Here is a 24,375-nt window from a genome sequence, read left to right on the forward strand (position 1 = left end):
GACAAAATCATTCAGGGGTACAAAATATATCGGAAGGACAGAACAGGTCGTGCAGAGTGGCACTATATGTGAAAGAAAATGTAGATTCGAATGAAGTAAAAATCTTAAGCGAATCCACATATTCTATGGAATCTTTATGGATAGAAATTTCATGCTCTAATAAAAATAGAACATTAGGGATTATTATCGACCACCTGACCAGGACAGTAATAGTGATGATGAAATGCTAAGGGAAATTAGAGAGACTATCAAAATTAAAAACCCAATAATAGTGGGGGATTTCAATTATCCCCATATTGACTGGGAACATTTCACTTCAGGACGAAATGCAGAGATAAAATTTCTCGATACTTTAAATAACTGCTTCTTGGAGCAGCTGGTACGGGAACCCACAAGGGGAGAGGCAACTTTAGATTTAATCCTGAGTGGAGCGCAGGAGCTGGTCCAAGAGGTAACTATTGCAGGACCACTTGGAAATAGTGACCATAATGCAATAGCATTCAACATCCCCGTGGGAGGAAGAACACCTGAACAGCCCAACACTGTGGCATTTAATTTCAAAAGAGGGAACTATACAAAAATGAGGGGGTCAGTTAAACAAAAGTTAAAAGGTACAGTGACTAAAGTGAAATCCCTGCAAGTTGCATGGGCCCTTTTTTTTAAGACACCATAATACAGGCCCAACTTCAATGTATACCCCAAATTAAGAAACACAGTAAAAGAACTAAAAAAGAGCCACCATGGCTTAACAACCATGTAAAAGAAGCAGTGAGAGATAAAAAGACTTCCTTTAAAAAGTGGAAGTCAAATCCTAGTGAGACAAATAAAAAGGCGCACAAACACTGCCAGCTTAAGTGCAAGAGTGTAATAAGAAAAGCCAAAGAGGAGTTTAAAGAATGGCTAGCCAAAAACTCCAAAGGTAATAACAAAATGTTTTTTAAGTACATCAGAAGCAGGAAGCCTGCTAAACAACCAGTAGGGCCCCTTGACGATCGAGATACAAAAGGAGCACTTAAAGACAATAAAGTCATTGCGGAGAAATTAAATGGATTCTTTGCTTCAGTCTTCATGGCTGAGGATGTTAGATTCCCAAACCTGAGCCGGCTTTTGTAGGTGACAAATCTGAGGAACTGTCACAGATTGAAGTGTCACTAGAGGAGATTTTGGAATTAATTGATAAACTCAACATTAACAAGTCACCGGGATCAGATGGCATTCACCCAAGAGTTCTGGAAGAACTCAAATGTGAAGTTGTGGAACTATTAACTAAGGTTTGTAAACTGTCCTTTAAATCCGCTTCAGTACCCAATGACTGGAAGTTAGCTAATGTAACGCCAATATTTAAAAAGGGCTCTAGAGGTGATCTCAGCAATTACAGACTGGTAAGTCTAATGTCGGTACCGGGCAAATTAGTTGAAACAATAGTTAAGAATAAAATTGTCAGACATATAGAAAAACAAACTGTTGAGCAATAGTCAACATGGTTTCTATAAAGGGAAATCGTGTCTTACTAATCTATTAGAGTTCTTTGTAGGGGTCCACATGTTTGTTGACAAGGGGGATCCAGTGGACATAGCGTACTTAGGTTTCCAGAAAGCCTTTGACAAGGTCCCTCACCAAAGGCTCTTATGTAAATTAAGCTGTCATGGGAAAAAAGGGAAGGTCCTTTCATGGATTGAGAACTGGTTAAAAGACGGAACAAAGGGTAGGAATTAATGGTAAATTCTCAGAATGGAGAGGGGTAACTAGTAGTGTTCCCCAACAGTCAATCCTAGGACCAATCCTATTCAATTTATTCATAAATGATCTGGAGAAAGGGGTAAACCGTGAGGTGGCAAAGTTTGCAGATGATACTAAACTACTCAAGAGAGTTAAGACTAAAGCAGATTGTGAAGAGCTTCAAGAAGTTCTCACAAAACTAAGTGATTGGGCAACAAAATGGCAAATGAAATTTAATGTGGATAAATGTAAAGTAATGCACATTGGAAAAAATAACCCCAACTATACGTACAATATGATGGGGGCTAATTTAGCTACAAGAAGTCAGGAAAAAGATCTTGGCGTCATCGTGGATAGTTCTCTGAAGATGTCCATGCAGTGCGCAGAGGCAGTCAAAAAAGCAAACAGGATGTTAGGAATCATTAAAAAGGGGATAGAGAATAAGACTGAAAATATATTATTGCCCTTATATAAATCCATGGTATGCCCACATCTTGAATACTATGTACAGATGTGGTCTCCTCACTTCAAAAAAGATATTCTAGCACTAGAAAAGGTTCAGAAAAGGGCAACAAAAATGATTAGGGGGTTGGAGAGGGTCCCATATGAGGAAAGATTAAAGAGGCTAGGTCTCTTCATCTTGGAAAAGAGGAGACTAAGGGGGGGATATGATAGAGGTATATAAAATCATGAGTGATGTGGAGAAAGTGGATAAGGAAAAGTTATTTACTTATTCCCATAATACAAGAACTAGACGTCACCAAATGAAATTAATAGGTAGCAGGTTTAAAACAAATAAAAGGAAGTTCTTCTTCACACAGCGCACAGTCAACTTGTGGAACTCCTTACCTGAGGAGGTTGTGAAGACTGGGACTATAACAATGTTTAAAAGGGAACTGGATAAATTCATGGTGGCTAAATCCATAAAAGACGGTTACTCACCTTTGTAACTGTTGTTCTTCGAGATGTGTTGTTCATATCCATTCCAGTAGGTGTGTGCGTGCCGCGTGCACGTTCGTCGGAGATTTTTACCCTAGCAACACTCGGAGGGCCGGGAGGCGCCCCCTGGAGTGGCGCCGCTATAGCGCTAGATATATACCCCTGCCGGCCCATCCGCTCCTCAGTTCCTTCTTGCCAGCTATTCCGACAGTGGGGAAGGAGGGCGGATGTGGAATGGATATGAGCAACACATCTCGAAGAACAACAGTTACAAAGGTGAGTTACCGTCTTTTCTTCTTCAAGTGATTGCTCATATCCATTCCAGTAGGTGATTCCCAAGCCTTACCTAGGTGGTGGGGTTGGAGTGAGATGTTGCGGAATGTAAAACCACTGAGCTGAAGGCGGCATTGTCTCTAAACTGTTGGACCAATGCATAGTGCAATGCAAAGGTGTGGATGGAAGACCAGGTGGCTCCGCGGCAGATTTCCTGTATGGGAACATGGGCCAAAAATGCGGCAGATGAGGCTTGAGCCTGAGTAGAATAGGCAGTAAGATGGCCAGTCGGAACATGAGCCAAGTCGTAGCACGTCCGAATACAGGATGTCACCCAAGAAGGAATCCGCTGAGAAGAGATTGCCATGCCCTTCATGCGTTCTGCCACGGCTACAAATAGCTGAGGTGAACGTCGGAAGGGTTTGGTCCTCTCGATGTAAAACACGAGAGCCCTGCGGACATCTAAAGTATGCAGCTGCTGTTGCCGTCGCAATGAGTGCAGTTTTGGAAAAAAGACTGGCAGGAAGATGTCCTGATTGATGTGAAAGAAGGAGACGACCTTAGGGAGGAACGCCGGGTGTGGTCGCAGCTGTACCTTATCCTTATGGAACACCGTATACGGAGGATCCACAGTCAAAGCTCTAAGTTCCAAGACTTGTCTCGCCGAGGTGACAGCAACTAGGAATGCTGTCTTCCAGGACAGGTACAGCAGCGAGCATGTGGCTAAAGGCTCAAAGGGGGGCCCCATGAGCCTGGTCAAGACTAGGTTCAGGTGCCAGGTAGGGGCTGGTTGTCTGACCTGGGGATAGAGTCGCTCCAAGCCCTTCAGGAATCTGGAAACTATAGGATGGGAGAAGACGGAACTGCCAGCCTCCCCAGGATGGAAGGTGGAAATAGCTGCAAGGTGCACTCTTAGCGAAGAGATCGCTAGACCTTGCTCTTTGAGAGACCATAAATAGTCCAAGATGATGGGGACTGATACAGACTGCGGAACAAGGTCCTGCTGAGCGCACCAGTGACAGAAGCGCTTCCATTTTGCAAGGTATGTTGATCACGTGGAGGGCTTTCTGCTTCCCAGCAGCACTTGTTGCACTGCGGCGGAACAACGCAGCTCTGATTGGCTTAACCAGCCAGCAGCCATGCAGTCAGATGAAGGGACTGCAGGTCTGGGTGGTGTAGCCTGCCGAAGCCCTGCGTGATCAGGTCCGGGCAGAGAGGCGGGGAATCGGGTCTGACAGAGAAAGGTCGAGCAGCATGGTGTACCAATGCTGCCTCGGCCAAGCCGGAGCAATCAGGATAAGGCGGGCTTTGTCCCTGCGTATCTTGAGCAGAACTTGGTGGACGAGAGGAAACAGTGGGAAGGCATAACAGAAGTGGCCTGTCCATGGAAGGAGGAACGTGTCCGACAGGGAGCCCGGGGAGCGACCTTGCAGGGAGCAGAACACCTGGCATTTCCTGTTCTCCCTGGAGGCAAAGAGGTCTATTTGGGGAAAGCCCCACCTCCGGAAAATTGAATGGAGAATATCCGGACGGACAGACCACTCATGCGTCAGGAAGGACCTGCTCTGCAAGTGTGTTACGGACTCCTGGGAGGAAGGAGGCCACAAGATCGATCTATGGAGTGGGCTATGCAGAAGTCCCACAGTTGGATCGCTTCCTGACACAAGGGGAAAGAACGCGTCCCTCCCTGTTTGTTTATATAATACATGGCCGTTGTGTTGTCCATGAAGACCGCAACACAACAGCCCTGTAGATGGTGCTGAAACACTTGGCACACCAGCCGGACCGCTCTCAGCTCCCGGACGTTGATGTGAAGTGTCAACTCCCGGGACGACCAAAGGCCGTGGGTGTGCAGGCTCCCCAGGTGAGCGCCCCAGCCCAGGGAGGACGCGTTTGTCGTTAGGGACATGGAGGCTGGGGAGGATGGAACGGTCGTCTTGCCACACACCCGGGAGGACGTTCGCCACCAGTCGAGGGAGCTGAGAACGCTCAGCGGAATTGTCAGAATGAGGTCTATGGCGTCTCTGCGCAGCCGATAGACGGAGGCGAGCCAGATTTGGAGAGGATGCATTCGCAGTCTGGCGTGCTTTGTGACGAATGTGCACGCAGCCATGTGACCGAGGAGACCAAGGCAAGTGTGGGCAGAGGTTGTTGGAAAACGCTGAAGACTTTGGACAAGTGAGACTATGGCCTGAAACCGATGTAGGGGTAAACTGGCCGTTGCAAGGGTGGAGTCCAGCGTTGCCCCGATAAACTCTATCCTCTGCGTAGGCACCAGAGTGGACTTGTCTAAGTTAATGATCAGGCCTAGACGCAGAAAGAGGTCCTTGATAATGGCCACATGGCTGATGACTTGTGCCTCAGAGACCCCTCGGATAAGCCAGTCGTCAAGGTAGGGGAAGACATGTATCCAACGACGGCGTACAGAAGCAGTGACAACCACCATACACTTTGTAAAGACACGAGGGGCCGAGGAGAGGCCAAAGGGGAGGACAGTAAACTGGTAGTGTTGATGATTTACCACAAAGCGCAGATACCTCCTGTGAGGGTGATAAATTGCTATGTGGAAATATGCATCCTGCATATTGAGAGCGGCGTACCAATCTCCGGGATCCAGGGAAGGAATAATGGTTCCCAGGGATACCATGCGGAACATGAACTTTTTGATGAATCTGTTCAGTCCTCGCAGGTCTAGGATAGGCCAGAGGCCCCCTTTCGCCTTGGGAATGAGGAAATAATGGGAATAAAACCCCTTGCCCCTTAACTCTGCCGGAACCTCCTCTATAGCTCTGATTGAGAGGAGCTTGTGGATCTCCCGGATGAGGAGTTGCTCGTGAGAGGGGTCCCTGAAGAGGGACAAGGAGGGGGGGTGGAATGGAGGGGGTGAAATAAACTGAAGATGGAATCCAAACTCCACCGTGCGTAGGATCCAATGATCTGACGTCAACTGGGACCACGCCGGAAGGAACGGGGAAAGGCGGTTATAGAACTGAAAGGGATCTGGGGAGGCAATTGGTACACTGCTCCTGGGCGCACCCTCAAAAGTTTGGTTTGGGTCCTGGCATTGGTTTGCTGGGACCTGAATTGTTGCCCCCTTGTGGTCCAGACTGACGTCTGCAATTAGTGCGACCTCGTCTTCTGGCAAAGTCTTGCCGTGGCCGAGGCAGGGGGTAAAGGCGCTGTGGTTGGGAGCAGAAGGACCGCCTTTGAGTCTGGGGAGTATGCATTCCCAGCGAATGCATAATCACTCTATTGTCCTTGAGGCTCTGCAGTCTACGGTCCGTCTTTTGTGAAAATGGCCCCTGACCATCAAAAGGCAAGTCTTACACTGTATGTTGCAGTTCAGATGGCAGGCCGGACACTTGCAACCATGATATATGGCGCATGGCTATGCCAGAAGCGACCGTTCTGGCTGCCGAATCGGTGGCATCTAACGAGGCTTGTAAGGAGGTCCTCACAACCCTCTTTCCCTCCTCTAGGAGTGCTACAAATTCCTGGCGGGAATCTTGTGGAACCAACTCGGCAAACTTCCCAACAGCCTCCCAGGTATTGTAACTGTATCTGCTGAGGAGAGCCTGTTGGTTCGCTATGTGGAGCTGGAGACTTCCCGCAGAATAGATCTTTCGCCCCAATAAATCCATGCGCCAGGCCTCCCTAGATTTAGGCGCGGAGGCTTGTTGGCCGTGACGCTCCCATTTGTTGACAGACTGTACCACCAAGGAGCAGGGAGTGGGGTGCACGTAGAGGTACTCATGCTTCTTGGAAGGCATCATGTACTTCCGTTCGACCCCCTTGGCTGTGGGTGGGATGGAAGCCGGGGACTGCCAGATGGTGTCTGTCCTAGCCTGGATCGAACGGATGAATGGGAGAGCCACTCTGGTAGGTGTCTCTGCGGACAAGATGCTAATCACCGGGTCTTCCACCTCAGGAACCTCCTCTACCGGCAGGTTGATATTCTGGGCGACATGCCGCAGAAGGTCCTGGTGTGACCGGAGGTCAATCGGAGGTGGTCCCGATGGATGATGTCCCCGCTACTGCCTCATCCGGGGAAGAGGAGGATGACAGCCCCGGGACGAGTGGGTCCTGCACTGACGCCTGGTCCGGGGGAACCTCCGTCTCCGGAAGGTCATGCGGTTCCGGTCCGTGTGCACTGGTTTCCTCTGTGTCAGTGGGGAGAGGCCGGCTGACAGTGGCCTTGGGCACACGGTGCTCTGAGTGACCTGAGCGTGATAGGCCAGTCAGTTCACCTTGGGCTTGATGATATGCCCAAGGTGTCCAAAAGGACCACTGATGAGGTCCATGGTCCTGGCCATGGGCATGCGCATCCGAGTCCCCATAGGAGGCACTGTCCACATGGGAGGAGACGAATGGGTGACGCGAGGGCCACGGAGGAGCCGAAGACCCTTGGACCAGGTCTCTGTGTCCATTGGACTCCTGTCTGCGCGGTACCGACGAACGGTACCGGGAGTTGTAGCGGTGCCAGGAGTGGGACCGGGACCTGCGACCAGTGCGGTGCCGGGAGGTCGACTGGTGCCTCGCATCACCGTGCCGAGATCGGCTGCGAGAGGTATGGTGGTGCCGGAATCTGGACTGGTGCCGAGAGTACCGTGATGGAGACTGGGATCTCGAGCGGTGCCACGAGTACGACCGGTACCAGGATGGACAGCGGTACCGGGACTGCAAGCGGTGCTGAGAGCGATGGCGGGACCAAGAGCGTCCGCTAGACCTGGATAGGGACCGGCGGCGTTGCGCAGTGTCCGGCGACAATGGCCTCATCATGGCGGGCTTGCCCAGAGACTGAACAACCCTCACCGGCGGTGCCGGGGGTAGGGGCAGCTTGGGCTCCGTCAGAGCAATTAGCTCCCGAGCCGTGGAGAAAGTCTCCGGTGTCGAAGGCATGACGAGCTCGACCACAGCGTGCCCTGGGGAGCTGGTAGGCACCGGACTCGACGGTTCCTGAGAGACTGGAATCAACGATGCGGAAGCAAGCGGTGCCACAGCAGTTGATGGTGCCGGGCAGTCTGCTTTAGATGTACGCTCCGACTGCGGCGTAGGTACAGGTGCCGTAGGAGCCTTGTGCCTCTTGCTCCTCGGGGAGAGGGATCGGCATCTGCCGGAGGGTTGAGCCAGTGAAGGCTGGTGCCGAGGAGTCTTCCCTGGAATCACGCGTTCCGGTGCGGCGGAAGCACTCGTCCCCGGTGCCAGAGTCGGTGCCGAGGATGGAGGAGTTAGAGCTGTCTCCATCAAGAGTTCCTTGAGGCGAATGTCCCACTCTTTCTTCGTTCGGGACTTGAACACCTTGCAGATTCGGCACTTGTCCGCAAGGTGGGACTCTTCCAGGCACTTTAAACAGGAGTTGTGCGGATCTCCTGTGGGCATCGGCCGATGACAGGAGGTGCAAGGTTTGAAGCCCAGTGAACCGGGCATGGGCCCCGGTACTGGGGGAGGAGAAGGGGCTAGCCTCCAACCCTGTAACTATTTACACAACTACTATAAAACTACTAATACTACAAAAGTTAACTAGAACTAAGGAGAAACTAACTATGTACACAGTAACTATATAAACGAACAAAGGGCTAGGGAGATGGAGATCAGCTAAGCCGCGCTCCACGGTTCCAACAACCGACACAGGCGGTAAGAAGTAACTGAGGAGCGGATGGGCCGGCAGGGGTATATATCGAGCGCCATAGCAGCACCACTCCAGGGGGCGCCTGCCGGCCCTCCGAGTGTTGCTAGGGTAAAAATCTCCGACAAACGTGCACGCGGCGTGCGCACACCTACTGGAATGGATATGAGCAAGCACTCGAAGAAGAAATGGCTATTAGCCAGGAAGGGTAAAGAATGGTGTCCCTAGCCTCTGTTCATCAGAGGATGGAGATGGATGGCAGGAGAGAGATCACTTGATCATTGCCTGTTATCTTCACTCCCTCTGGGGCACCTGGCATTGGCCACTGTCGGTAGACAGACACTGGGCTAGATGGACCTTTGGTCTGACCCGGTACGGCCATTCTTATGTTCTTATGTTTGTCCTGATAAAGGCAAGGCCAAATTGTGTCAGAGTACTGTGGAGTTAGAACATGGTGATATTTCTAGTGTAGAGGAACCTTAAGATCACTATGTGTATTGCCTGTCTACTTTAGTTAAAAGAATTACTAATGAATCAATAGTGGAGAATTAATAAATAAAAGTAATAAAATAATGTGAACTAAAATCTTTAAATCAAGATTGCGCTTGAACTAGACTATAGCTTTTAGAGAGACATCTAAGTTATTGGGCTTGATGGAAGAATTACTGGGTGAAATTCATGGCTTGTGTTGTTTAAATGGTGTTTTCCACTCTTAAAATCCACAAGCTATCAAAAGAGGCTGGTTAAATTATACAAGTCCATTTGCACTTCCAGCTTTTATCTAGTAACTCAAAACTTTTGCATTCAAGGAATTTGATTTACTCATTTGTGAGAAGTACACCGTATGCATCAATCCACTCTTTGTAATAAAGATTAAGGTAGAGTACAAGAAGCACAAAGCTAGTTATTTGCCAAAAATCTGTTGGGTTTTCCCTCAAAAGGCTCACCTGAAGGAGAACAGCAGTAGCAAACAACTTGTATTTAATGCAATTGTACATTAAAATAACAAATACATGACAAAATACTTTTGCCTCTTGGCTGTCAGCTGAGGTTGCTGAAGTATCTTTATTATCTAAATCAGTTAGAAGTCTGGCCCCTGAACATGTATGGACTTTTTTCTTGATTTTTTTTCTTTTTAAAAACAAAGCAAGGCAGAAGTATTTGACAAGCCCCTTCTTTGCTCCTTCCAGCAGCACAAAGCTTTATTCTGAGTATTGCACCTGGACCACATGCAATCCTGGTTCAAATCCCATTGAAATCAATGGGAAGGCTTCAGTGGATTTTGAATCAAGCTTGTTAAAGAAGAGACCTTCAAATCAAAGGTATACATGTATTCCTGAACTTGCAAACATGTCATTTTGGTTCTGCAAATGTACAGCCAATCAGACAACTACAAATCTAAAATAAAGTTCACAACATTTGAAGATAGTCTTTAGACAGTTTTGGTGTGAAAGCTTCACTGTTGAAAAACCCAAATGAGGAATGATTTCACATTAGTACCTCCAGTTAAGAGAGGGCTTTCTGTTTCAACCTACTACCACCTGGAGGTTGAAATACAAATGTTCCAGTGCAGCATGAAGGCCAATGGTATCAAATGCATCAGCAAGCTCAGGAAGCCAGTATTGAAGGGGACAACAGTAGCACTACTACACATTACACCTCTCGTGCTTTTTAGTTTGTTCCAGATAGATCTCTGCAACTCCAGCTTTGTCCTACTTCTTCAAGACATTTTATCAATTAGAACCATTAGTGTTGCCATGCCATCTACCCAGATCCATTTGTTTCTGCACCTGATCCTTCCTCTTGCAGAGACCAGTACTGGGTTCTTCCGCTGCAGGCAATGTAGACCATAAAGTACCTAGTTAAAATGCTGTTTCTAGGCAGATGGGGGTTGGAGGAAAAATCCTCTTGACCCTTTGACAGTTTCCATCCCCAAGCATGAGACTGGGATGCTCTTATTTTAGCATGAATAACTACAAGCATTACGAATTACACTTCTTTAAGTCTACCATGCACAAGGGAACTGATCTTGGACCCCTGAAGTCAATGGGAGCAGGATGAGGATCAAAGATAATAGATCAAATCTGACACCTTACTGCAAAGATAAGAAAAGCCACCTTTCCAATTTCCTACTAGAATATTAGGTGATTAGCTCTGTCCATTATTACAGTTGTCATATTTGAACATTGTTTGTGTTCTGTTCTACTGAACTTAGATGACTTAAAACAGACTAAACAAGACAAATAATCCTCATAGTAAAATTAAAATTGGTTATCACTAGCAAAATGCTTTTAATTCTAAACCTTAATGTAGTGGCATAGTACATGATATCTTTAAAAAAAAATACAAAGGTTATAAAAATGACTTGTACTTTGGTAAAAATATTAAACTTTTATAAAGTTTTTAATAAGTTATGTGATTCATAATCTTAAATTAGTCACCACCAAAAGCTATCAGTCCGACAGACAAAAAAAGACAAGTAATTCCCTATATTGATATCACTGCCACAATTACAGAGCTTTGTAAATGCCAGCAGTTCACATAGCTGACTGCTGTTTTCCTGTATTCTGTCCTAATGTAGCCCTGAACACATATAACCCACTGCAGAATATCAAGAGCACACCACACTATCAAAATCAGGTTTGGGCGTTTTCTTATTTGGCTTCTATAATATCACCTACATACGTTGCTTTTACACCTTCATATAGTAAGTTTGCATCATAAAACTCCATTGAATTTTATTTTAATTGCGGGGAACACAAGATGGCATCGTATGCCATAAAAGGCTTTATTGACCTAAGCTTGCCTGCATTATGAGTGGCAGAGCAATGAGTGAGTTATGCAAATAACCCCAGCATTGTCAATAAAACCTTGATACTACATCACAGCATTATGTACTCTGTAAATGTGACATACTATAACTATTGTAGAAATATTGAAAGGATTTTTAAAACTATTATTGGGATTATTTCATTAATCCCTTTGTTGGTAAAACCTAGTTTTAGGCCTGTGCTTGAGGTCAATTCTATTCAGAAAAGCACTTAAGCACATAATTTTAGTATGTACTTAAGTGCTTTGCTGAATGGGGGCATTAGTTACCATGAGTCCAGCTATACAGGACTCAGAGGGAAAGTGCAGGCTTAGAACATGAGCCTATGTTCCACCTTTTATCTCCTTTCATTTCACTTGACACTACTCCTGAGGGATGCCACAAGAAGGCAGAGACATGTCCCTCAGCAACTCACCATGACTGACTTTGTGACATGGTTTTGCAGCAGCTGTTTATACACTCATGTCCACTTCTGCCAGCCCAATGCCAATCTCAGATGACTAGCAGCATATCAGGGCCAACAGCTATGTCCTTGCAGAGTGGCAGCAACTCTGAGATAGTCAGGCATGCTGACCGAAGCCCTAACAAACACCTACCTGTTTTCAGCCACAGATGCTGATCCTGGACTAGGCTTAATGGGCTGCTGACTGGAATGGCCAAGGGGCTGACATAGTTCAGAAATTTGGCTTAGCTCACTCTTCACAGGGTGAGTGCAGGGCAGCAGTGCAGATGATCAGACACATGGTAAAGGAGTGCACAATCAGAAGACTGGAAAGTGGACTGACTGCAACACCTTGTTGCCCGCAATGATGCAGCAGTTAGATAGCTAAACAATCTAGATTGTGACACATCCTAAAGAAGAGGAAAAGTTAAATTATAATTCCTACATTTAACAACTGTCTAAAGAAATATCCTAAAAAGCCTTTCGCCATATTTAAAAAAAAAATCATGACTTTGAGTTCCAATATCTGAAATCTTACTAGGGATAGAAACAAAAGTTATATCCCCTTTGGAAAGCAGGGAATGTCTCCTCCCCCCGGCCAACATTTTAAACTCTAGTTTTGCAAAGTCATTAGATATTTTTGTATCTGTCAGTGGTCCAGGATTTAATACAGCTATCATGGGTCAGTTTAGTTTAGAAAAAAAATTAGTTTTTTTCTTTGAGGAGGAGGAAGGAAAGGAAGGAAGAGGAAACATTTAGCTGGCAGTTTATTTTTATTTTATTTTTTAAAAATAGACAATATTGGGGCTGAATGTAGCTGCTCAGGTATTCAGAAGGTTGGAAGTGGGTCCCCCTAGAGACTGATAAATTAAGAAAGTACAGTGAGGTATGTCAAAGGTGCAGGAGATAAATGCAATTTATCAGATGGCTCTGCAGTTTATTACATAGACATCTCCACATAGGTGATGTGTGCATATTAGAAACTTCATTAGTGATTCCATAGTTGCGTTAAGATTTGCACTTAAAGCTAAAGGACTATTTCTTAATTTAATTAATGCTCCAAATTTGGCACAGTAACCATTGTTCTGAGTAAGAACAATTCTATTTCCTACATATCTTTTAAAATAATATATTAACTTGATTTTTCTCTCTCTACTTCCATATAAGACATACATCCCTAACTGAGCACAGACATGAACTACTGGAAAAACCACCACATTTTCTCATTTCATCGCTAAATAATACATCTACAAACAACTTCCAAATGTAATAAACAATTATTAAAACTACTGCTATTTAAAAAACAGTCCAGTCCCTCCAGTAACAAACATAAACGGAGACATCAGCTACAAATCCACAGCATATACCCATCTACTAAAAAGCACAGCACCAATTCATCATTCCAAATAGTTAGAAAACATCAATTTCTAATCATTTCAAATGTGGTCAGAGTTAAAGGTCACACATTTTGTGCAGAAGAGAAGATGAAATTGTTACAAGATAATATGGAGAAGGTGAATTGAGACTGTAGACTACATAGTTTAAATGAAAACTTCACAACATTTTCTGCCTTTTTTATGGTTGCATATATGAGCACTCTATCAATCTTAACAGGATTTTACTGAAGTTTTTTTGTTATGTTTGTATGTATGTATGTATGATACACACACACATGCATGTACACACACAATGCCATTTCAGAATTGCACAATATCTTTTTTTTAAAAGAAAATATTTGTTTTCCTTTTTAAACTTAGTGTTAACAATGTAAGTGCTGGACATAAAATTGATTAACTCCCTACCAATATTAAGGGGAGCCCAAAGTCTCTGGGTACATCAAGCGTATGCAGTACTATAAAACCAATTCAGCATTGTTAGTAAAAGCAGGCAGCTGAACACCAGTATGGAGTTCAAATGCAGTGCTCCCTCCTCAATCAAAAAATAATATAGGATGCTCTCTTCCTGAAAGATGTTTTTAACGACTCCACACCTCTGATTGGAGAAGGGGAGCAGCTCCCTAGAGAGCTAGCTTGTCTGCCACTCCAAGGTTCTGCTGGAAAAGGGGCACTGAGAACAGATCATCAGGTGCTTTTTCACTGCAGCAGGCAATACCACACACCTGACTGAGGGCTTAAGGTTGGTGGCTGGTCCAATGGAAGGAGCAGATTTTGACCTTGATTAGAAAGGACTGGTTGTTGGAGGCTTGCTTCCAACTTGAGAGGTGGGGAGGGAAGATACAATTTGTAACAGGTTATTTTGGAAATCAGATTGTACTGAATATGTGGGAAAGACGGATGCAACAGTAAGACGACTAGTGTTTGTATTCAGAAAAAAAACCCAAGTCTGAGCCTTTTGCTCCCCCTGGTCAGATATTTCTGAAGGAGAATCAGTTCAGATGTACATTTCCAGGTATTACTGCACTTCCAATCCATATGGAACCTACCTTTCTAGAAAGATCCGTATCACTCCATGCTAACTAACCTTGATAAGTACATACCTCACTTGTAAAAACTGTGTTGGAGAGAGAGAAGCATTCAAATATTCCTTTCTTCTCCTTTATCCTCAGGTGTGCAGGCCATCCACCAGTTTCCACCATTCACTTTGGTCTTGTGCTGGTCTGTTCAGGCTTCCGAGTGCCCCCTGATGGATCTCGCTCCTCTCTCTATTGTTCCATGTAATGTTTCTCTAGGTCACTCTCTTTCTTTCCATGGTAATTGCCATGGCAGTCATGGCAAGCCCAAAACCTTCCAGCCCAGGGTGCTGGCCAGGAGGAGCCAAGCCCTGCATGTGCCAAAGCCCTGCACAGAACTGGCACAGAGAAGCCTCTCCACCTCTCAGCTAAGCTCTGGAGTGGTGTGGGGGAAGCAATTTCCAGCCTGTTCACATCCCAGCCCTGCAGGCTTCACAGCACACACACACCCCCACCCCAGGCAGGGGCTTAGCACCCTCTTCAACCCCCGTCCTCCACCTGGGTCCTGAGCCTAGGGAGTGTGGGGCTGCTCCATCCCCTAGGCACCCTCCCCTGCTGAGCCACCTCTCAGGCCAGGTTTGCTGAAGTGTCCCATGAGTGAGTTGTGTGTGTGCAGGAGGGAGCAGAAAATGAAACATCCCTAGTCGTAGCCATCCCAACTGTAAAAAACCCCTCCAGTCAACCCCCCAGCCATTCCCCCTACCAGCTCCAAACAGCCTTCCAGCAAGCAACTCCCACAAGCAATACCCCAATCACCAGTGCACCCACTCACCACCCAAACCCTCCTGTAGTTTCTTGCTATGATTGAATCACACAATCCTCTGCAACTACAAAGGACTGCAAGAGACTTGAGAGGATCACAGCATGAAAGCACAGTTTTTGGTGTTCCAGATGGGACAAGGTTGAGAATCACCATCTTAGGTGCAGGATTGTTCCTTACACTGTCCACCAGCTGTCAGATGCATGTTCCTGTTTAACTTTAAGTGGCTCCAAGGATGGGGGTCTTACCTCCTATTCCCCAATCTCTAATCTCAACATGAGAAAGTTATTCCTGATGTTCACTTGAAATTTTCTTCTGTTCAAATTTCATCTCATTTCTTCCAGTTATACACCCTGAACACTTCTTCTTCCGTGGTGTTTACACCCACGCTCATCGACTAAACATAGACCATTATCCTATCCCATCAGTCATCATCTAGGCAGCCTACATACTGTACATTTATTTCTTTTCATCTTTCCTCATAAGGCTCTATCAACAGTTAAAAATATTTTGCAAAACATAGGGGCTGCTGTTTTAGGACCGGTAACTGATTGTTACCTATTTCAGTTTCCTTCGGAACAATACAGACATTGTGTTTACTAAGTAACTAGTAGCAGCAGCTGTGAGACCAATATACTATCCACTATTTCTTTCCTATGCGGGCCCAGGGATCTCTGCTTCTCCTTCTCCTCCAACACCTTCCTCCTCTTCACCACTGCTTATCTGAGCCTTCTGCAGAAGTCTGGGCCCTGCCAGGCCTATAACCAGCGCTCCAATTGGAGCTGTGATCAGGATTGCCAAGAATGCCACTGTCAGAACATCCATTCCATACTTTTCCAGCTGTTCATCCTGCTGCCCTCTGGCTGTATCTAAGGCAAGGGAACCTATCGCCGCCTACAGAGAAAGAAAAAAGTTGTTAAAGAAAACAATGAAACGGAACAATCATTTGGATTTAACGATGTAAATGAAGGGTCTAATCCTACACTTGGAGTGATGTGTGGGTGCATGTGCGTACGTCCATTCCATTGTTAGCCTGCATACATTCTCATGGCCAGGGGGATGTCTGCTTCTTACCCAAGATGCCTGTCATCTATTTACATTTCTAACACTCCCAACACCATAAGATTTAAGAACCATATACAAGGTTAAGGGTTACGTCATATTTGTCTAAGAATGACCTTCATTCTTTGTTCCACTTTAAGCTGCCTTTTCAAGTGGGTTTGCCCTTGGTGATAGTCTTCCATGAGAAACATTGCTGGGCTGCCATGTTCCTCCATTATGAGGGAAGGCCTAATTAAGCCTACATTTTCAAAAATTACTTGTAACTTTTGGGTGCTACCATTTTTGATGCCCAGTTCAACCCTTTTAAGGGGCCTGATTTGTACTTTAACTTGGGCACCCAAAATCACTAGTAATTTTTTATATTTTCGGCCATGAATCTTGGAATAGGCCTTAAAAGGTATAAAACTCAGGTTTGTCTCATCTCCGGGGACTGCAGTTCCCAGAGGCCAGGGCCTTCCAAGGAGACAGCTTTGCTCTCAGCCCCTGGAAGCTTCACCTGGAGACTGTCAGCCATGGCATCTCCTGAGGATCACAGCTGTCCACTTCAATGGTGGATTGTCACAGAGTAGGTTTTAAACAGGTGCAGCCCGTGTGCAAAGCACCTAGAAAACACTTTAGCCCCAACTAATTAACCACATTATGCAGGACAGGCCTAATAGACTTGAACTGAAATTGAGGCTCCTGATATTTTTTTGATCCAAACTGGTATTTGACACACATGATTATTAAACTTATATGCTTTTCAGCCTAGGGTCACTGATGTAAAACAGTTTGTTTTACCATCCACAGTAGGCTTTGTAGATGGTCAGACTTTCCTCATGACAACCAAACCTCTCTGGGAGGGGATGGAGGGAGAAGTGCACTCCCTTGTTTGATAGTTTGCTTCCTGGTTGCCTAGAAAGCTGCAGAGAAGTCCAAGTTCAGGGCCAGAAGCACATTTAGCCTAGCTTTTCTTCTGCTCAAATACTGTCACTATGTACTTTCACTTTTAAAGGACAGATGAAGGAAAGCAAGGGTTGGAAAAGCAGCACTCAGAGTAGGGTGACCAGATGAGAGGGAGAAAATATCGGGACACATGGGGGTGGGTCCGCTGGTGGAGCAAAAAAAAGAAAAGCTGAGTGCTACTGGTGGAGCAGCGAGGCAAAAAAAAAAAAGAAAAAAAAAAAGGCGAATGGTGCTGGTGGAATGAAATATCGGGACAAATTGCGTCCCGACCAAAGATCAGTCGGAATGCGGGACAAACACCTAAATATCGGGACCGTCCCGTCTGGTCACCCTAACGCAGAGGAATCTAGTCCTGACTGCTGAGGTACCATATGTCTCTGTTCAACTAGGAAACCAGCTATAGGGTGGCAGAACGAAAGACACAGAAAATGCCTAGAGGATGAAGGAGACAGACAGGTTCCAAACAACCTACGGAACAACCATTTACCTTACTTTGCCATCTCTCGCCACCTCCTAGATTGTCAGAGGGGACCTCTAGTCGCTGTAATCGTTTCTTTTTTTAAATGTCCACCTATCTAGTCTGCCAATATATTTTTTTTTTTTTTTTTTTTTTGCTGTTCTGTTTATTCATTTCTGCTTGCAAAGGACCAGCAGTGGTCACACAAGTGTCAAATATCAAGTTAAAATAACCCCTCTGCTCCTACATGAGATTCCCCAATGGATAATAGGGCTGCTCATGCATTTTACAAAAACATACAGCAGTGACCAAAAGTCCATGCACTTGAACTTTCAAGCAGCAAAAAGCCCTTGCTGTTATGTCTAAACTGTGAAATGTACTTTTATTTAATGTGTTATACTTATATAGGTGTCTGCTGTGGAGGATCACATAAGCACTTTCCAAACACAAAATGCAAATAATAAATAACCTCCTGTTTAGCTGCTCCTCTGATAGGCCTGAAAGCACTTAATGAGATAGCCTCCGACTGCACTTGATCTTGCAGAACATCACAAGATGCAAGACTTCAGCAGGACCTGAGGACCCTCAATTGATTTCAGTGGGAGTTATGACATCTTGCAGGAAATATTTATCCTTCTTAGGTTTTGCCCACTATCCGTGTGATGCAGATAAGTATTTTACAGATGGGGAAAGTGAGGCCCAGAGAGGTTTACTGATTTGCCCAAGGTCACAGAGTAAGACCGTGGCAAAGTTTGACTGCCAGTAGTCCCCAGTTCTAACCACTTGCTCATGCTGCCTCTCCGAAATGAAGCTGAAGAACACAAGTGGAATTTCTGAGCCAAATAGTGTCCTCTGTCCTATTGACAAGAAAGCGGTGTTCTGTCTCTGACAGTATGTCGAGAGACTGAAACCTCTGTTGCCAGCCTGGGAAGGAAGGCACAAGCAGAGTTCTAACTTAGATTCTCTACAGGACACCGGAGAGGAAACTTAAGCTATGCCTACACTGCCCTGGAGCTTAGACCACAGGGGTGTGAACAGCAGCATGCACCCAAGAGTTGTGCTGCAACTCCCCTGCCCATTTCAATATGGAAATCCAGAATTCATTATTTCAAAGTCCCACACAGATCAGTTAATGGTCCTAACCCTTCTCTCACTTATACCTGGATAAATCATTAATAATTCTACTGAGGTCAGTAAATTCAGACTGGTATAAAACTGGTGTGAGAGGAGAATCAGCAACGGTGTCTTCTATGGTCCTGTCATTCCCCCTCTTGCCATACTGTACCTGGACAGTGGCTTTGGGGATCCATGCCAATGAGACAAATATTTTCTCCTTGAAGTTAAAGCCAGCAAAAGACACCATCAGGAATGTGGCAATGATTCGTACTATTAAGGCAATACCCAGTGTGGCAACGCAAAGCCCTAGAGCAGAGAGAAAAACAACTTCTTGAAACAGCGGGCATATTTGAGGAAAGCGAAATTTGAAACTGCCGATTAATAACATTTTTGCGTCAATTTTTTTAAAATTAGAAAAACAAGGTACAGACTATTGGAAATAACCCAATACCATGTGTTTGGAGGTATTTTATAATGCTAGTTTAGTGAATCAGTAATAATGTGGTATCTTGAGATGCGGAGGATATACTTCAGACAACAAGGACCAATGCAGCAGATAACGCAAGACATTATCTTCATAGTGCCATTGTCACTTAAAACCACTTGCGATGCGACTGTGAATTTGTGCAAATGCTGTTTTCAGCATACTGGCCTCAGTCTAGCACTCCTCACTTAGGCAAAACCCCTATGGAAGTCAAGTGTTTTGCTGGGACAAGGAGCTTCACGTTGCCCCATAATGTAGTACTTTGCTTAGAATTAACTCTGCAGTATTGATTGGAAAACTCAGACTTTATTCAGAACTTGAGGAGATGCTCAATTCCTATCTACAACCCACCACTGGCAAACCCTACCTACTATATAGGTAAGATGCTCACAAGAGCATTTGCTGCAGTATGTCCAGGGCAGGTAAAACAAAGGAAACAAACTTGTATAGCTATGCCATAACCTTTAGGCCAACAGTCACTACAGGTTTTGTAGTGATTCTTTTGGCAGGATAGCTACCAAAACTCTAGTCAAAACTACAGTATTCGTCTTCTAAGTAGTCTCACCGACAGTTTCAGGCCTGAGAGACAAAACGGATATTTCTGCTCCAATTAAACCGAAGAGAAAGGGTTGAAAGATGTCCCATGCGACTGCAACAATTTCTTCCACAGCCACCTGTAAGGAAAGGGGTGCAATCTGTCAAGTTACAAAAATTGGACCTTGTGGCCTCAACATTTGATTTCATCACAAAATAAAATGAGACTGACAGAGATTGTTCCGTGTCCATTTCTGTCTGCGTTATAGTGCAAAATTCATATTTTAAAAAAGAGAAAAAAGTGATGCAATGGGGTTGCCCATTATGATTTTAAGGCAAAATTATTTTGGTGAAGCAATATTGCACTATGCCTGTACAAGTCATAATTCATAGCAATTACCTTCCTTTTACTAAACAGAGGGAGTGAAAGTGTATTTATCTGCTCAGCCCTTTGCCATGTGCTTTCTTACACAAAGAAGGGTTTTGAAGCTAAAAGAACAGGGAAAAGACTCTGTATCGGAAAGGAATTTGATGTTTCACTCACGACAGTACATATTGCACCATTAGCAGGATATTGTGCATCTGCAGGAAGAAATACCAAGTCCCCGTTTCCTAGTATGTTTACATTTCCAGAGACTTATTTTTTCAACACAGCCAGAGAAGATCTTGTGTCTCAGCGAGCTTTTCTCTGTGTGTGTATGTCTCGTATAACTGCATCTAAACTTACATGCACATATATACAATCACTTTCAAACTACACATCCCTGAGATGCTGAAGATAAAAACTGCCAGCTGGGATCACTATTAAGGGAGATCAGTGTTTACACCTAATGTCTTTGGAATGCCTGAATGGACACACCGGCAGAGTTATAGTTGAAGGGTTCTACAGGTGTTCTCCATTACTATCCCATGCATATTGACTAGTGGCAAAAGCAACTACATTTGTTAGGCATGAATCTGCAGAAACACTTTATTAACTAAAACTCTTTTTAAATGATCAAAATAAAGGGAAACACTCTAAGAAATATATCCACCACACACTAATAAGTTGATTCTAGCTTCTCTCACATGAGGATGGGAATTGCCTTATTGCCTTTATAGCTTATACTTCTGCCCTTAAGAGATTCTGGTCAATACCCTCCAGACATCCAAGATCACAATCTGACCCTGTGTATTTAAAGTGACTTCAGCTGGCTATGAGACATGGGTATCTAAATATTCACCTTTTCACTTGACCACCCCATGCCTGCAATGAAGGCCAAGACCAGCGTGCAGAGTCCTCCTGATCCTGGGAAACCAAAGTACAGGCTGCCAAAAACAGCAAACATGGACAGGCCCAACACAAAGTATGCTCTCTTCCATACAAGAGATGCCTAGAATCAGGGAAAAGAATAAACAAAAATACATTTTTATTTTTAAAAAATTGGAAAAAAAGCTTACTTAGATTCATTAAAACATCAATAAGAAACTGCACCAAGATGGAGGAATCAGAGCTTCCAGGAATGATGTCAGCTATGAGGACGTTTTGTTTGTTTATTTTCTTTTTTACTTCTATTCCTATGGAACTTTAATTTCAGGTGTTCAATATTTCCTTTGTTCTATCCATCAGAAATCATTGTGTGCGCAAAGGGCTTTTGTATCATAGGAATTCTAAATATGAAGTTCTACACAAACAATCTTACTTAATGGCAACCATTGAGTTAGGCCCATTTAATTATCTGGTTGTTTCTGCAATGTGTTCTTCATGTTGATAATCAAGAGACAAAGGATGAAATCCTGGCCCTAGTCGAGTCATTGAGCATTTTGCCATTGACTTCAATGGGGCAAAGATGTTACTCGATATCTTTTGGGATATTTTATAATCTCATATTCCTCTAATCCAGGTCACGCATCCACCAAAATGCCGCCGACGACACCACTTGCTGTCGACAAGTGACGTCATCCAGATGCTCGACCACCGCCACGGTCCTTCGTCTGGCACCTGCCAGACGAAAAGGTTGGAAACCACTGCTCTAGTCCAAAGGCATTATGCACACTGTAAACAAATTTCTGTCCACTTAATCTTAGAGCCAGCTACAGAGGCCTTATGTGATTTAAAATAATGTAATCTTAATTTTTATTGAAAGCAACAAATACAGAATACTCTTGAACGTTAAAATATTATTAAGAGCATAACAAACCTGTTAAACCCATGAAACTCAGCGCTATCATTGTCACTTTTCTCTTAGTTCAGCAGGCAACTCACATAAAAAGGAATGTTCTCATGCACATATGGGAAGCCCATCAATCTAATTGATGTTCACATTATTGGCTGAAATTGGGGCCAGATTCTGTTCCCGCTGAGCATGAAAACTCCCAGTGACTTCAGAGGGAGTAGGATTGGAGGCTAAGGGTCTAAACTCCCAGCACATTGGAGAATTATGAAATCGCACATCTTTACCATAACAGCAAACGAGTAATCCATTTTAACAAATAATAAAACTTCATAGGATTCACAACCGTTAGTGCTAAACACATACTGTTCTCTATAAAGTCATATCCACACCCATTCTGAGTTAAGAAATGGATTGTCTCGTTCTCCTGCTAACCATCTCTATTCTTAGCAAGATATCTTACGTGGTATATTTTCAGAAAAGTTTTTGGGCTTTTTTTACCTGATCATTACTTGGAAAATATTGAATAAAAACTCCTAGAAGCCCACCAGCTACTATGCCAACTGCAACCTCCAGGACCCCTCGGAGGATATTGTAAAGCGTGGAACCTGTTTGTGAACAGTAAGAGAAAAGGGCTTAGACGTAATTATTAACGCACAACCCCTCCTATATCACCCACTAGTCACCATCCCTTCTGCAAGAGAAAATACAGAAAGATGCAACCCAAAAGTTGGACAAGAAATAAGGGGATTAGTGTAGCCCCCAGATTCATGATAATGTAGTTTTATACTACATGGTGAGAGCTTCTGCTCTTCTGCACAAGGCAAGGAAAGGAACAAGAATTCAAGGGCCCAGATGCTATGCATGGGGATGAAAGTATGCTGAACCACATGCTCTCTCGGCAAGACTTCAGATATTCATCTGCATAAAGTATGATTCAGACTTTAGTCTTTTCTGTGGGGGTAGTTCAACCTGAAGGAAGGGGCAGAGCTGAGGAGCAGGAGATGTACATGGGAGGCCTCTTTCAGGCCCGCAGGTGGAAATCAGTGTGGAAATTAACAGTGCTCGCGACAGCATTGATTTTCCCTTCTGCTTTCTAAGAAAGAGATTAATGTGCAGTCTGAATGGAGAGAATCATTGGCGGCATGGCTTCTGAGTGAGCGGTGCTGTCAGGGGAAGGCACAGAGGAGGAGCAGCACTGACATGCAAGGTCCTCACAATCTGACATGATGTCCCCATAAATCCTTGGATACTATATTATTTCTATGTGACATATTCCGCTTCCTGTGTGTGGCTGCAAACCCTTCCCCATGATGGGATGGTATCTGGAGCTCTGAGTTCATACTGGGAAGATTTAGAGACTTCTTCACCTTGTGGGGGTTTTTTAGGCGGGGAAGAATTTCGCTTACACAGTATGGGAGTCACATGCACGTCCTAAGAAAGTTTAGTTACCTTGTGAAATACAAAATTACTAAAATGTTTAATTTGCAAACACTTTCACCAGATCAGCCATTTGTTGATTTCTAGCTACAAATATTGATGATACAGTATTTCTTTTTAGGTCATGTCTACACTATAAAATTAAGTCAACTTAACTTATGTCAGCATATAGCCGCCACAGTAATTACATCATGTGTGCGTCTCTACACTTTGCTCCTTCTGTCGGTGGTGCACGCCCTCACCAGGATGTACCTGTATCAATTGTACTTTCAGTTGCATTGTGAGATGGCTCCTGAAAGCCAGTAAGTTGACCTAAGTAATACAGTGTCTACACGGCCACTATATCGACCTATCTATCTCGACTCTATGCCACTCATGAAGGTGGAGTTATTAAGTTGGCGTGTGTAACACTTACGTCAGCGGGAGCAAAATCTAAGTGTAGGCACTTCCATAGTTAGGTGGATGTAAGCTATTTACACCGACCTAACTCTGTAGTGTAGACCAGACCTCAATGTTGGCCTACATTTTCCCTCCACTGCTATCCCTCCTCACATGAACAAGTCACTATTCTTGTTGCCACTTCAACAGGCTGCCACTTACAGATGCATTCAAAAATTACTTCAGCTTACAAAGCACCTACATTGGATTAATCAGAAGCACTTAGTGCTAACTTAACTCTGGGCCCACTGAAGTGAGAGTTTGACCACTGACTTTGATTGGAGCAGAATTAGGCTAATGCTGGGTGCTTGGAAAATCCCACCCCTAATTCATAGCCCTAAAACATGACTTCAAGTTTGTGCTCTAACTTTGCCTTATTTTCTAGTGAAGATAAACCTTAAGAGACAACCTGGTTTATGACAGTGGCCTGGTTAACAGGATTTCTCATGGGATGAGCAACAGGGAGCGAAGGAAACGTACACAATCCTTATAGGGATTAAATGGCCATACAGGCGATCCTTACCCTATCATCAACATTCAGTAGCTGCAAATGATGGCAGGTGGTAGGAAATTTAACATAGTGTGCAGCAAATTAGTGACAGAATTCTCAGTGACAGCAATAAGAGCTATCCACTTTCAACACACCACTCAGAAACTCTTCCCTTGAGACAGTCAGAGAGAGGCTTT

General features: G+C 44.5%; 1 protein-coding gene across 1 annotated transcript in view; it reads right to left on the reverse strand.

Annotated features, from left to right (window-relative positions):
* Nucleotides 1-10,824: 10,824 nt before the first annotated feature.
* SLC9B2 (solute carrier family 9 member B2) overlaps nucleotides 10,825-24,375 on the reverse strand; it is a 28,006-nt gene continuing 14,455 nt past the window's right edge. The window contains exons 8-12 of the mRNA XM_030564462.1: nucleotides 22,312-22,418; nucleotides 20,881-21,030; nucleotides 19,689-19,797; nucleotides 18,809-18,945; nucleotides 10,825-15,953 (exon numbers count right to left, since the gene is read on the reverse strand). Of these exons, the coding sequence (XP_030420322.1) occupies nucleotides 15,714-15,953; nucleotides 18,809-18,945; nucleotides 19,689-19,797; nucleotides 20,881-21,030; nucleotides 22,312-22,418 (743 nt within the window). The 3' untranslated portion in view covers nucleotides 10,825-15,713. The remainder of the gene's footprint in view (nucleotides 15,954-18,808; nucleotides 18,946-19,688; nucleotides 19,798-20,880; nucleotides 21,031-22,311; nucleotides 22,419-24,375) is intronic.

This window comes from Gopherus evgoodei, chromosome 5, assembly GCF_007399415.2.
Source record: "Gopherus evgoodei ecotype Sinaloan lineage chromosome 5, rGopEvg1_v1.p, whole genome shotgun sequence".
NCBI classification, from domain to species: domain Eukaryota; kingdom Metazoa; phylum Chordata; order Testudines; family Testudinidae; genus Gopherus; species Gopherus evgoodei.